Source organism: Oncorhynchus gorbuscha, linkage group LG01 (genome assembly GCF_021184085.1).
Source record: "Oncorhynchus gorbuscha isolate QuinsamMale2020 ecotype Even-year linkage group LG01, OgorEven_v1.0, whole genome shotgun sequence".
In the NCBI taxonomy this organism is placed as follows: Eukaryota; Metazoa; Chordata; class Actinopteri; order Salmoniformes; family Salmonidae; genus Oncorhynchus; species Oncorhynchus gorbuscha.
Window position 1 is genome coordinate 98,316,535 of NC_060173.1, and position 14,131 is coordinate 98,330,665.

The following is a 14,131-nucleotide window of genomic DNA, read 5'->3' on the forward strand; positions in this document are numbered from 1 at the left end:
TCTGAGCTTCAGTTGGTTCTCAGTAAATTGTCCTGAACTTCAAGCCTGTGTGAGGTCCTAGAGTGTGAGGTCCTAGAGTGTGAGGTCCTAGAGTGTGAGGTCCTAGAGGTGTTTCTCGGCTATTTACCATTCAGCCTGTGTGTATATGTATCTCTATGCAAAACATGCACGCAAAGACAGTCCGTCAATCCCGGCAGTGGTCCACACACACACACACAAACCCACGCCTGCAGTCAGTTTTGTACTCTGGCGGTTTAGTGACTGTTTGACTTGTGTGGTGTTGGTTGCCCTCGGCCTGCTCTCTGTAGGGCAGAGTGACATGTTAACATGGCAGAGTAGGGTACTACAGGCACTGGCCAAAAGCACAGTCTGTCATCACCACACATCATCTGCACACAGGCTGCATCCCAAATGGCACCCTATTCCCTAGAAGGCTCTGGTTAAAAGTAGTGCACTATATAGTAAATAGTGTGCCATTTAGGACACACATAAGCCCCCCTCAAACTCCCATCACATGGCATAGCTCGGACCACTCATATGGAATGGCAAAACTGACTGATTTAAAAATATATATATATACACAGCATAGAGAATGTGCCCCTCTATGGGCTGGCAAACTGGCATGTTGTGTGCATGCTTCTGGATGTATTTAGGCTCTTTACCCATGTTTAATAGATTTTGATTCAAAGTCTGGATATATTTAGTTTCTAAGACAAATTGACTGTTTTGCAGATTCTGATTCAAGGCGTAAAAAGAGTAAGGGCCAGAGCAAAAAGAAGAGTGACAAAGACAAGAAGAAAGACAAGAAGACCAAGGACAAGGCTTCTTCCAAAAAGATCTCGCTTCAGAAGTCACCTCTGGAGGAACGGCCCAATAGGAGTCTGAGACACGAGAACCGTCGCCGTGATGACAGCAGTAGCGATGAAGAGGTGGCGGAGCGCGGCGGGGGGAGACCCCGGCCTGAGGACCGCCACAAAGCCTCTCGCCACCGTGGTCGAGTAGAAGACACTCTGCCACCAACACACGAGAGACCCGACCGTTCGGACCGTGGAGGGCACAATGACAAGGAGCTGCCTCGTGGCAGGCCTGGCAGAGACCGAGACTATGAGGACGGGGACAGACAGCCAGAGGCCCGCAGGCGCAACAAGGACGATGGCGGGGGGGACGATGGGAAACACCAAGTCCCCCAGGCCGACCGTGACCGAGTCAGACACCGTAGCCCTGAGAAAGAGAAGGAACCAGTGAGCAGTGGAGGCAGGGAAGAGAAAAAGAGAGGTCAGAGTCACGGGAGAGGAGCAGCCGCAAGGAGAAAGACACGGATTCCTCCAGGGACTCGAACAGGAACGGGGTGGAGCGGCAGGCAGAGAGGGCAGAGCGGACAAGGAGAACAGGGAGAACCGCCATCACTCTGACAGATACAGAGAACCCAGGCGAAATGAGGAACGGAGCAGGAATAGCTCCCCGCGCAGACGGAGATAGCCGGACCAATGAGAAAAGTAGTAGGCTTTACTTTCCAATGTCCATACTTACATCATTTGAAGTTGTGTGCTACTGCAGACATTGAAACAGAGCCATAGTAGTTATGATAGTCATGTTGTTCATGTGCCAGCTTGAACTCATCCATCTCATTCTCTGTCATTGTCTGTCTCTCTCAATGTATGCATCTTATGCATAGCCTTTACAATTTTATATTGCCCAATGAAATCTTTCTTCGGAATGGTTCAGCGGTTGTATAGGAACAATAACAGTGCAGAGATCTGCTTGCAAAAGTAGTTTTTCTATGATTGTTTCTTTCTCTGGGTGTTATCAATGTAAGACTGGTAAAGTCAAGAAAGCTTGTGAGTTTGTATTTGATGCATCAACCTATTTTGTATTAGTGGCAACCTATAGACAAAACATAAAAAATCATTCAACTGTTCAATTGTACTTGATTTATTACTGAATATTATATAGTATATTGAACATGTTTGCCCTAGGCAACACCAGAGCAACGGATGGCAGAGTGTACCTAAAATCAGCCCGTGCTGTCTAAGCCTAATCTTATTGCCTCTTGACTACAGAACATCGGCCGCCAACTTCAGTTCATGAAATTGTTGAATCGCCACCATTTTTGGACACCCAGCAGGTGATCGCTAACACACATCAACCCACAAAGGATCAGTTCTGAGCAATTCCAACATTGTTTATGTTAAACACTTGTAAGAATGCATTCAATAACCTGTCATCACATAGTTTCAGTACATACAACATGCATACAGTATGAATACATGCTTCTTACATAATTTGCATAGATCTTCACATTGTGATCTCCAGATGGACCTCCAAGGGCGTACATACCAAAATGCATTACACAGGGTTCCAGGAAAACTGGGTCAATATTGGGATGGAAGACATAACATAGTAAATCTAAATCGGGGACACTCCAAATAGTATGTTACATTTCGTATAGTATGTATTTATTTGTGGATGTCCATCCATTTTGTATGATATGTTAGGAATTTAGAAAAAGGCATTAGTTTTTGCGAATTCCAATTTGATATTGATAACGTTAGCTAGGTTAGGAGTTATGCGAAGGGTTAGCTAACATGTTAAGTAGTTGCAAAGTAGCTTAGAAAGTAGTAAGTTGTTGCAAATTCGCTAAAATTGTTTGAGTTTTGAATATGCAAACTTTCGGTTAATAGGGGTTCCCGTTATACACCTACCCATCCACCCTACTTTCATTTTTGTTTAAAGTACATGTCTTATGTAACCACGTCAAACGTGACATATGATGCTAGTTTTGAGTGTCCCAATTTTATGTTTACTATGTTACATCTAGTCTAGGAGACCAGGTTGGGAACTCTGGCAAATCGCGGTGTATTCATTACGCCGGTTCTGTTGCAAAACTTTTAGTAAATGGAAGCCGGCCTCCCGAGTGGCGAAGTGGTCTAAGGCACTGTATCGCAGTGGGAACTGCGCCACTAGAGATCTTGGTTGACCGGAAGAACAATGGGGCGCCAGCACAATTGGCCCAGGGTCGTCCGGGTTAGGGGAGGGTTTAGCTGGTAGGGATGTTCTTGTCCCATCGCGCACTAGCGACTCCTGTGACGGGCCGGGCGCAATGCACGCTGGTATGGTCGCCAGGTGCACAGTGTTTCCTCCGACTCATTGGTGCGGTTGGCTTCCGGGTAAGCAGGCATTGTGTCAAGAAGCAGTGTGGCTTGGCTGGGTTGTGTTTCGGAGGACACACGGCTCTCGACCTTCGCCTCTCCCATACGGGAGTTGAAGCAATGGGACAAAACTGTAACTACCAATCGGATACCACGAAATTGGGTAGAAATGTTGTTTTTTAAGTTGAAAAAAGCTGATTCAAGCTTTGCTTTATGATGCAACTGAACATTTGAAGGAAAATATAAATAATAAAATCAGCATACAGAGCATTCGGAAACTATTCAGACCCCTTGACTTTTTCCACATTTTGTTACGTTAAAGCCTTATTCTAAAATTGATTAAATAAAAAATGTTACTTATCAATCTACACAAGTATTAAGACCCTTTGTTATGAGACTCGAAATTGAGCTCAGGTGCATTCTGTTTCTGTTGATCATCCTTGATGTTTCAACAACTTGATTGGAGTCCACCTGTGGTAAATTCAATTGATTGGACATGATTTGGAAAGGCACAGTTAACAGTGCATGTCAGAGCAAAAACCAAGCTATGAGGTCGAAGGAACTGTCCTTAGAGCGCCTAGACAGGATTGTGTCAAAGCACATATCTGGGGAAGGGTACCAAAAAAATGTCTGCTGCATTGTAGGTTCCCAAGAACACAATGGCCTCCATCGTTCTTAAATGGAATAAGTTTGGAACCACCAAGATTCTTCCTATAGCTGGCAGCCTGGCCAAACTATGCAATCGGGGGAGAAGGGCCTTGGTCAGGGAGTAGGACAACTATCTCTGCAGCACTCCACCAATCAGGCCAGACAGAAGCCACTCCTCTGTAAAAGGCACATGACAGCCCACTTTGCGCTTTCCAAAAAGTACCTTAAGAACTCTCAGACCATGAGAAACAAGATTCTCTGATCTGATGAAACCAATATTGAACTCTTTGGCCTGAATGCCAAGTGTTTGTCTGGAGGAAACCTGGCACCATCTGTTTTTTTAGTGGCAGGGATTGGTAGACTAGTCAGGATCGTGGGACAGATGAACGGAGCAGAGAGAGCTCCTTGATGAAACCTGCTCCAGACCACTCAGGACCTCAGACTAGGGCAAAGGTTCACCTTCCAACAGGACAATGACCCTAAGCACACAGCCAGGATAAGGTAGGAATGGGTTTGGGACATGTCTCTGAATGTCCTTAAGTGGCCCAGCCATAGCCCAGACTTGAACCCGATCAAACACCTCTGGAGAGACCTGAAAATTACTGTGGTGCTCCCCATCCAACCTGCAGAGAAGAATGGGATAAATTCCCCAAATACAGGTGTGGCAAAGTACTGAGTTAAGGGTCTGCATGTGATATTTCAGGGGGTTTTGTATTTTTTCCTGCTCAGTTTTTTCCTTTTCAACTATTGGATTCCAGGAGAAGAGTACTGGTTCATTTCAACTGTCATACAAATGGTTGAGAATTCTTAGAGAACAATGAAGGGAGGAATATAATGCCTGGTAGATTCTCAAAGGGTTATCTAGAAGGAGTCCTTGGCACTTTCTCAGTTAATCTTTCCTCAATTTCCTTGCATCCATCCTCCTCGCTGCCTCAGAATGCATTGGATAAGAAGGTCTGATGGGAGAGACCTTCTCCTCCAGTAAGGTTTTGAAGGGAGCAAGGAGATGGGAGTTGAGGAATGGTGGAAATACCAATTGAGGTAGAGCCAAGCTTTTCCATTACCAGTTGCCCTGGGATGAGACTTCTCAACTCAGAGAAACAGAACAGTCTCTTAACCCTTCAGAATATGTAAGTATTTACAGTGTGTCCTAAAGGATACATGTGATGACCTATATGCAATAGTTATATGATATATAACCTTTACTGCCAGTCTCACAGCACAGAGAGTAGATATATAGTGAATTGGCGAGCAGCTGTAAATTGGTAATGAACTTATTCAGAGGGGGGTACATAGAGAGAGAGGCACAAGAGGTAGTGCTACTTCCAAACATTGATAACTTATGTGTCTGGAGAATTTCAGTACCTCATACCTCCTTGGTTCGGTCCTAAATGGCAATCTATTCACTATATAGGGCACCAATTTTGACCAGGGCCCATAGGGCTCTGCTCAAAAGTAGTGCACTACATCGGGAATAGTGTGCCATTTGGGACACATCCCTTGACTCACGGGACTCTTCTCTGTGGAGCTCCACAGATCACCCTTCCACTCCAGGCGGTAGCAGCCAGTTAGCAGACAGCCATGATTCAGGTAGCAGGTATCAAGTAGCCAGTTTGCAGATATAATGCAGCCAGGCAACAGGAAACAGGCAGGCAGCCATTACACTGATAATGAGACTATACATCAAGCATAACATTAGTGGCCATACATAGGACAGATTTACATTCCCTGCCTCTCCTGTGCTAAAAAGGTGCCTGACTGAAGAATGCCTCTACAGTAGGCTACAGTAGGTAGGACTAGGGATGTGTGGATGAATGTAGCCCAATTAACTATTTTACTGGAGCAGTGTGCAATTTCATGTACATTTGCTGTTGTCGCGCTGAAGAATGTTTCTCTCTGTACTGTAGGTAGGGAAGGGATCGATTTGAGGATGGATGCATGCAACTATCATACTAGAACAGTTAGTAAGAGTGCAATTTCATGTGCTTTTAGTCTTGAATATTTATTCCATCCTTAAACATGCTGAGTAGGTGGTGTTCCATTGAATGATGTCTCTAACCTATTTTGTAGGTCGCCTACTAGGGATGCATTTGGGGATGTAAGTGGTCTATTTCCCCGGAACAGTTACTAAGTGTGTCCGTTTTCATGTTGCTTTACTCATGAATGCTTTTTAATCCAGAGAAAGAAGAGGTGTATAATCTCCCTTGCCAACTGACCACAGGAAGTTTAGGAGAGGAGAGGAGGACTTCTGTGTGTGGGTGGTGTTCTGAACCCTGCATTTAACTTCTAAAATAGTAGGTTTACAGGATGACCAACGCTATGGCATACAATTAAGTGTCATCTCCCAAGAGATTGTTTATGTTGATTTTATCCTCTGAGTATTAAAATATAGTTTAGCCTACAACTGCATTTACACATGTTTATTATAGTAAGCCCCAGCAGGTAATGTCAAACATTATTCATTTTCTAAATCAAAAGCAGCGAGACTCAAGCAGACTTTGAGAGCAGTATAATGTAGGGCATAGCCTTGTGCACAGGCTCAGGTAGTGCTGTTATTGCCCCTAAAGGGCCAGGGATGAGCATGCGTGGCTGTTTTCTGGGCTGCAGAGCTAGAACACTGAAGTGTATTACAGTTCTCCTAGCTGCAGTGTATTATGTTGGCAGCATGATAGAGTATTAAAAAATAGGAAAAAAGAGTACCCCTGCAAAGACATGCTACATTTTGGGAATATATATATTTTTTTAGTAGTGCAGTACAACTGCTTTTCACAGAATTGTAAACACAGAAATTGATCATTTCACATATTTTATATTGTATTATTTACCAGCATTTATTTTGATTGTTTACACAAATACTGATATGTTGAAAACTATTGTTAGTAGGCTATATTACAAAAGAAGAGGGTTATACTGCATTTACATGTTAGTCATTTAGCAGACACTCTTATCTCAGTGCTCCCGAGTGGCGCAGCGGTCTAAGGCACTGCATCTCAGTGTAAAAAATGTCACTACAGTCTCTGGTTCAAATCCAGGCTGTATCACATCAGGCCGTGATTGGTAGTCCCATAGGGCGGCTCACAATTGGCCCAGTGTCGTCTGGGTTTGGCCGGGGGAGGCCATTGTAAATAAGAATTTGTTCTTAATGAATTTACCTAGTTAAATAAAGGTTCAATCCATTGTAATTTACAGTGCATACTGTTTTTCACACGTAAAATGTATACTTAGAGAAATACACCCGCAATAAAATACAAATATATGTTATGGGGGAATTACTCAGAATCTGCAAAAAGCTATTTGTAAGTCGCTCTGGATAAGAGCGTCTGCTAAATGACTTAAATGTAAATGTAAATGTAAATGGGTCCCTTGTGCTGGGCAAAGGGTTTGGTACAGAGTACTAGTGACTCCATACTCCACCCACTCCTTTCACTGCAGTGCAATACACTGTACATGGGATACTTATTGGTTTGTAGAGAACTGTTTTACTTCTCTCAGCTAAAGTGGAGTGGGAAATACTCAGTAGGGTCTCTACTAACCAAATATGTGTAGTTTTGTAGGGGGAGTCTAGTACACATCCATCAACACAGCTTTAAATGACCTGGTGCTATCCATGTTCCTGTAATCAATACACACTCATCAACAATAAAAAATAAATAAACACAAAAGTCAAACTCTTTTATTGAAATGAAAACAAATTTATTCACAAGTTAAGTGTAATATTAACCAGGGTATTAGGATTTAAGATTAACACGATTATTTACCAGCTATATTGTAATGATTATCAATCAAGGTCAGCAATGCTTTTTTCTGTAGAGTTTAAAATGTATTACAAGAGACTACAAGGCTAACAGTACACAGTTTATCAAGCTTTTAGGACAACACTGGAGAACATTATTTACAAGTTATAGCCCCCTATGTGTTTCTTTTCTGTCAAGGTTACCAGTACATGTTGTTAAAGGTCTATTAACCATGGTTTCAAACCCCAAAACAGAGGCAAGATTGTAAGATAATACATAATACATAGAGGTGTTGATTATCTATCAAGGTCAGTAAAGGCATTTTCTGTCGAGTTTAAAATGTATGACATAATAATTTTCTATGATAACTGTTATAAAACATACTCTTGCATGCCATTGTGACAAAGTGTATTCACATTGCCCTAGAGTATTCACACTGCTTTAGAGAATAAGTACACAAACATCACAACTACTACCGTCTGACTGTTTTCTAAAATGGGAGCACAGATGAAAGATTGTATAGTTGGGTGTCAAATCCATCACAAATCCATGCATTACCAGATACTGTAGTGTATCCTTTCATTATTTTTCATACTGGCTTAAGGAATCCATAATTTTTTAGATTTAATGTAATGCAATTACTGCTACTAACTATAAGTTGCACATCTATGGCTATAACTGTCCAATGTGAATTTAAGTTCACAGGCACTATCACATGCTGAAAACGCCACAAATTGTGCACCGTTCCAGGCACATTTGGCATAACTTGTTTGCTTTCACAAAACAGACTCTGTCATTTCTGACTCGCAAAAAACCCAGGGGACATTAGCAGCAATGTTTCCTTCAGACGGGACTTCAAAATATTATTGTACTCGTCAATTATTCGGTCATTGAACCACTTGTTGACATTGTTTAATATTTTATAATCATCTTTTGTAAATTTGTTGGAATTAGACGTTTAGACACAGAAGAGTCATTCTTTGTGCATTTGTCAGAGTACAGATTACTTTTATCTTTCTGAAGAACTGTCATGTTTTGTCATTGATTATCATGTCTTGTCCCTGTGCTTCCCCTTCTATTCGTTTCCCTCTGCTGGTCTTATTAGGTTCTTTCCCTCTTTCTATCCCTCTCTCTCCCCCTCCCTCTCTCACTCTCTCGCTCTCTCTTCTCTCTATCGTTCCGTTCCTGCTCCCAGCTGTTCCTATTCCCCTAATCAATCATTTAGTCTTCCCACACCTGTTCCCGATCCTTTTCCCTGATTAGAGTCCCTATTTCTCTCCTTGTTTTCCGTTCCTGCCCTGTCGGATCCTTGTCTATTATTCACCGTGCTGTGTCTATGTATTGCCCTGTCGTGTCGTGTTTCCCTCAGATGCTGCGTGGTGAGCAGGTGTCTGAGTCTGCTACGTTCAAGTGCCTTCCCGAGGCAACCTGCAGTTCTTGATCAAGTCTCCAGTCTGTTCTCGTCATTACGAGTAGTATTATGCCTTTTGTTTGTAAAGTAACTTTACTGGATTAAAAACTCTGTTTTCGCCAAGTCGCTTTTGGGTCCTCATTCACCTGCATAACAAGAACATTTAGTACTTTTTCAATGTGTTTCTTTTCATATGATACCAAATAGAACACAGCTTGCTTCAGGAATTCTTGCACCTACTCTAACTTGATATTGATACTTGAGTGCAGTCAATATACTAGAGCTTGCCATGTAGTGTGTACAATTTCACAAATGGGTAATTATCTGAAAATGTTATAATACTAGATTATTCAAAGAAGTGTATGATATAACCTACCGTTCAAAATGTTGGGGATCACTTAGAAATGTCCTTGTTTTTTAAATACTTTTTGTGTAACATAAATTGATCAGAAATACAGTGTAGACATTGTTAATGTTATTAATGACTATTGTAGCTGGAAATGTCTGATTTTTCTATGGCATGTCTACATGGGTGTACAGAGGCCCATTATCAGCAACCATCACTTCTGTGTTTCAATGGCACGTTGTGTTAGCTAATCCAAGTTTATCATTTTAAAAGGCTAATTGATCATTAGAAAACCTTTTTTTGCAATTATGCTAGCACAACTGAAAACTGTTGTTCTGATTAAAGAAGCAATGAAACTGACCTTCTTTATACTAGTTGAGTATCTGGAGCATCAGCACTTGTGGGTTTAATTACAGGTTCAAAATGGTCAGAAACAAAGGACTTTCTTCTGAAACTTGTTCTGAGAATTGAAGGCGATTCCATGATTGAAATTGCCAAGATACTGAAAATCTCGTACAACGCTGTGTACTACTCCCTTCACAGAACAGCACAAACGGTCTCTAACCAGAATAGAAAGACGAGTGGGAGGACCCGGTGCACAACTGAGCAAGAGGACAAGTACATTAGAGTGTCTAGTTTGAGAAACAGACGCCTCACAAGCCCTCAACTGGCATCTTCATTAAATAATACCCGCAAAACACCAGTCTCAACGTCAACAGTGAAGAGGCGACTCTGGGATGCTGGCCCCTCGGAACACAAGAGTGATGGTTGCTGATAACGGGCCTCTGTGCGCCTATGTAGATATTACATAAAAATCGGACATTTCCAGCTACAATAGTAATTTACAACATTAACAATGTCTACACTGTAATTATGATTAATTTATGTTATTTTAATGGACAGAAAATGTGCTTTTCTTTCAAAAACAAGGACATTTCTAAATGACCCCAAACTTTTGAACGGTAGTGTATATGCAGGATAGATTCAAGCTCTAACCAGTTCTCTGCTGACCTGCTTACCTTCACAAATAATGTATTTGGAGCAGGATGACATTAAAGCTTGACTACTAAAATGTATTAGCAGTATTACATGTTTTACAAATCTTGTTATCTTGGGATGCTTGCAGTGAAAGTAATTCCTTGATGCCTCTTTCTGAAATATGACTTGGTTCAACTCGTCTTTTTTTACCCTGGCTATACATGGCTTTCTTGAACTGACTGCAAATTTGAGAGCATAAATGTGGAAGAGGAGATCATTGGCTAAGAAAGTTGAAGTTGGCATTTCCTTCACAAAATATTATTTAATGTCACACATATCGCTGTTATGAAGCCTCTGTTGAAGCAATGGTTCGTGTAGTCTATCCTGTTTTCACTGCATCCAACTGTGAAATTAAGTTGTTGAATTGCTGATTTGGACTGTTTGCTTTAAGTAATCTTTTGTGACATTCTTTGAAAGCGGATGTTTTCTTCAGAAATTTCAGAACAGGAAAGGCTTTACTCTCAAGATGATTAGGTAGATAGTTACATGTTGGAATAACATCAATACCTGAATCTGACTTACAGGACTATACTTGCTCACTGATATACTATGTATATAAAAGTGCGTGGACACCACTTCAAATTAGTGGATTTGACTATTTCGGCCACACCTGTTGCTGACAGGTGAATAAAATCGAACACAAAACCATACAATCTCCATAGACAAACATTGGCATTAGAATGGCCTTACTGTAGAGCTCAGTGACTTTAAACGTGGCTCCTTCATAGGATGCCACCTTTCCAACAAGTCAGTTTGTCAAATTTCTGCCCTGCTAGAGCTGCCCCGGTCAACTGTAAGTGGTCTTACTGTAAATTGGAAACGTATTGTGGTAGGCCACACAACCTCACAGAATGGGACTGTCCTTGGTTACAACACTCACTACCGATTTCCAAACTGTCTCTGGAAGCAACATCAGCACAATAACTGTTCGTCGGGAGCTTCCTGAAATCGGTTTCCATGGCCGAGCAGCCTCACACAAGCCTAAAATCACAATGTGTAATGCCAAGCTTTGGCTGGAGTGGTGTAAAGCTTGCTGCCATTGGACTATGGAGCAGTGGAAACGCGTTCACTGGAGTGATGAATCAAGCTTCACCATCTGGCAGTCCGACAGATGAATCTGGGTTTGGAGGATGGCAGAAGAACGCTACCTGCCCCAATGCATAGTACCAACTGTAAAGTTTGGTGGATAATGAATAATGGTTTGGGGCTGTTTTTCATGGTTCGTGCTAGGCCCCTTAGTTCCAGTGAAGGGAAATCTTAACTCTACAGCATACAATGACATTCTAGACGATTCTGTACAGATTATATACAGAAATGGTTTGTCGAGATCGGTGTGAAAGAACTTGACTGGCCTGCACGGAGCCCTGACCTCAACTCCATCGAACACCTTTGGGATGAATTGGAACGCAGACTGCGAGCCAGGACTAATTGCCCATCATCAATGCCCGACCTCACTAATGCTCTTGTGGCTGAGTGGAGTCCCCGCAGCAATGTTCCAACATCTAGTGGAAATCATTCCCGGAAGAGTGGAGGCTGTTATAGCAGCAAAGGGGGCACCAACTCCATATTAATGACCATAATTCTGTAATGAAATGTTCGTCAAGCAGTTATATCAGATATTCTGTAAAGGCCCTCCCTCATTGCATAATTCATAAAAATATAGCTGTTGCTGTGTCCTCAATATTTGTAGATTCTATAGAGATAATCTACATAGAGATAATCTTGAGAGTCAAGTATAAACTGTGCCCAGTAGTGTACTTTTTGGTGGTTACCTCTGAATGACAGATTACTGATTATTCAATCTGTAGGTCCACTTCTCTTTCCTAAGTGCTGGAAGATCAATAAAGCGAGATAGGGATACAGGGTTTCATATTACACTGATGACCTTACATGAGAATCATAAAGTATAAAAATATCTGTAGTGTTGGTCCGAATTATTTGTCTACTAAGTACTGCTGATTCTACAACTGCATTGTTTGCTGTTTGTGGTTTTAGGCTGGGTTTCTGTATAAGCACTTTGTGACATCTGCTGATGTAAAAAGGGCTTTATAAATAAATGTGATTGATTGATTGCTACACATTTACTGCATGTGTGTGGTGCTTCTCCTTTTGTAATATTTGCTTGAAAAGAATGTCAAGAGTGCCTTTTATGTGTGGAAGTTGAATGCTAAACATTGACGTTTCTAATAATCACTTGTATTTTCTCACAAATTACAATTTGGAGAGATGGGCTATGATCCACGAATCAGTCCAAAACCCAAGTTCAGGAGGCCAACCTTCGGATTTATTGTGTCCTAGGTCGGTTTAGGAAAATAGTTGGAAGGCTCTGCATAATTAGGGTGATATAAACCTATAGCAACATGATTTTACTCGGATGATATCCCAATTATATTATATTTGTCTGGCGACGTGATTGACCAGATTTTTTGGCACATGTCAAGGCAGTCCTTGGGCTGATTTAAATGTGTAAAGGTGCACCCATTACCATCACCATTAGGTTCATATAGGCCAGTCCATCATGGTTTACATTGTGTCTGAATTTGTTTACATTTTATTTCACACTGGAAGCAAACAGGGTAAGCAAAACAACTCATATGCAAGACAACAACAGTACATGGATGAATTGTTTTGGTATTAATATAAAATGCAAGACTAAATACATATCTATAACACCGTCCCCCTCCAAAACGAACCATATTTGGTTAGCAGAGGCCATACTGAGTATTTCCCACCCCCACTGAGACAGGTAGAACATTTTTCTCTCTGCAAGCCAATTAGCATCCCATGTACAGTCTACTACAGTGTATTGCATTGGAGGCTATGGAAGGGGTGGAGAACTAAGTGCTGCTGGGTATGTACGATACAGTGCCCCTCCAAAACTAAAATATTTGGTTAGTAGAGACCCTACTGAGTATTTTCCACCCCACTTTAGTTGATACAAGTACAAAAGTTATCTCTACAGCCCAATATTCACAACATACCAGTACATACCTTGTGTTTGTTCATTATTGGTATTAATTATTTTTTAAACATATTTAGATTTGTTTTCATAAATTTGTTATTGTATTTTCTTGTTGGCATAATAAAAGTGGCCATATAGTCAAATTCAATATCATTTGAATGAGTATCCATATTGCAATGTTTTGAAATGCAGGCTTTTATTTTGAAAGTTTCCTTATTACCATATGAAAGTAACGTCATTGTTTGTGCTGCTGGCAGAAGACTACTCAGCTCCTCGCTGTCAAATATTTGGAGCGCTAGTCAGTGGAGAAAGCATTTGGAATAACCGGCCGGCAAGCTGAAAGAACTGAACGGAGACGTTTTACTTTTCTGACACCCAAGCCTAACCACAGGTAAGTCAATAAACTGCAAGACGTGATTGATTATGTAATGCATTCGATCTGATTTCCTTGTACTTTACAGCGAAAATATGCAAGGTAAATAGATGGGCTCAATGGGAAGTTTCATATTTCTATTTCCACTAATACTGCAGCCAGTCCATTTTATTTATTCACTTTTCACTAAAATAATATACAAGGGGCATTTTCCTTTAATTTACGCTAAGATTAGTCTAGTTTTGGAAGCTATTTTCTTAAGTAAAAGTTATCTGGAAGTTTTAGATTGCAATAAAATCGTTTCTTTATTCTCTGTCATTAGATTTTGAAAGTGCGCTTGTCGGCTCTGTGATATGCAACCAAGTTATGTCAACTGAGCATCGTAGTGCATAGTTTATATTCTGCGGACCTGTAATGCACGTGTTATTAATACATCAGTAGAGGTTATTTCTTACATTTGTCTCGACTCT

The 14,131-nt window shown here is 41.2% G+C and overlaps 2 protein-coding genes across 3 annotated transcripts in view; both read left to right on the top strand.

The window, feature by feature from the left end:
• Positions 1-1,916, top strand: part of LOC124046996 (pre-mRNA-splicing factor CWC22 homolog) — a 58,951-nt gene extending 57,035 nt beyond the window's left edge. For both annotated transcript variants that reach the window (XM_046367746.1, XM_046367751.1), the window contains exon 21: positions 733-1,916. In XM_046367746.1, coding sequence (XP_046223702.1) covers positions 733-1,412 — 680 coding nt within the window. In that variant the 3' untranslated portion in view covers positions 1,413-1,916. The remainder of the gene's footprint in view (positions 1-732) is intronic.
• An 11,688-nt stretch (positions 1,917-13,604) lies between these two features.
• The window catches only part of LOC124047014 (zinc finger protein 385B-like), a 188,228-nt gene continuing 187,701 nt past the window's right edge, over positions 13,605-14,131 (top strand). The window contains exon 1 of the mRNA XM_046367761.1: positions 13,605-13,679. The gene's annotated coding sequence lies outside the window, so the exon portion shown is untranslated. The remainder of the gene's footprint in view (positions 13,680-14,131) is intronic.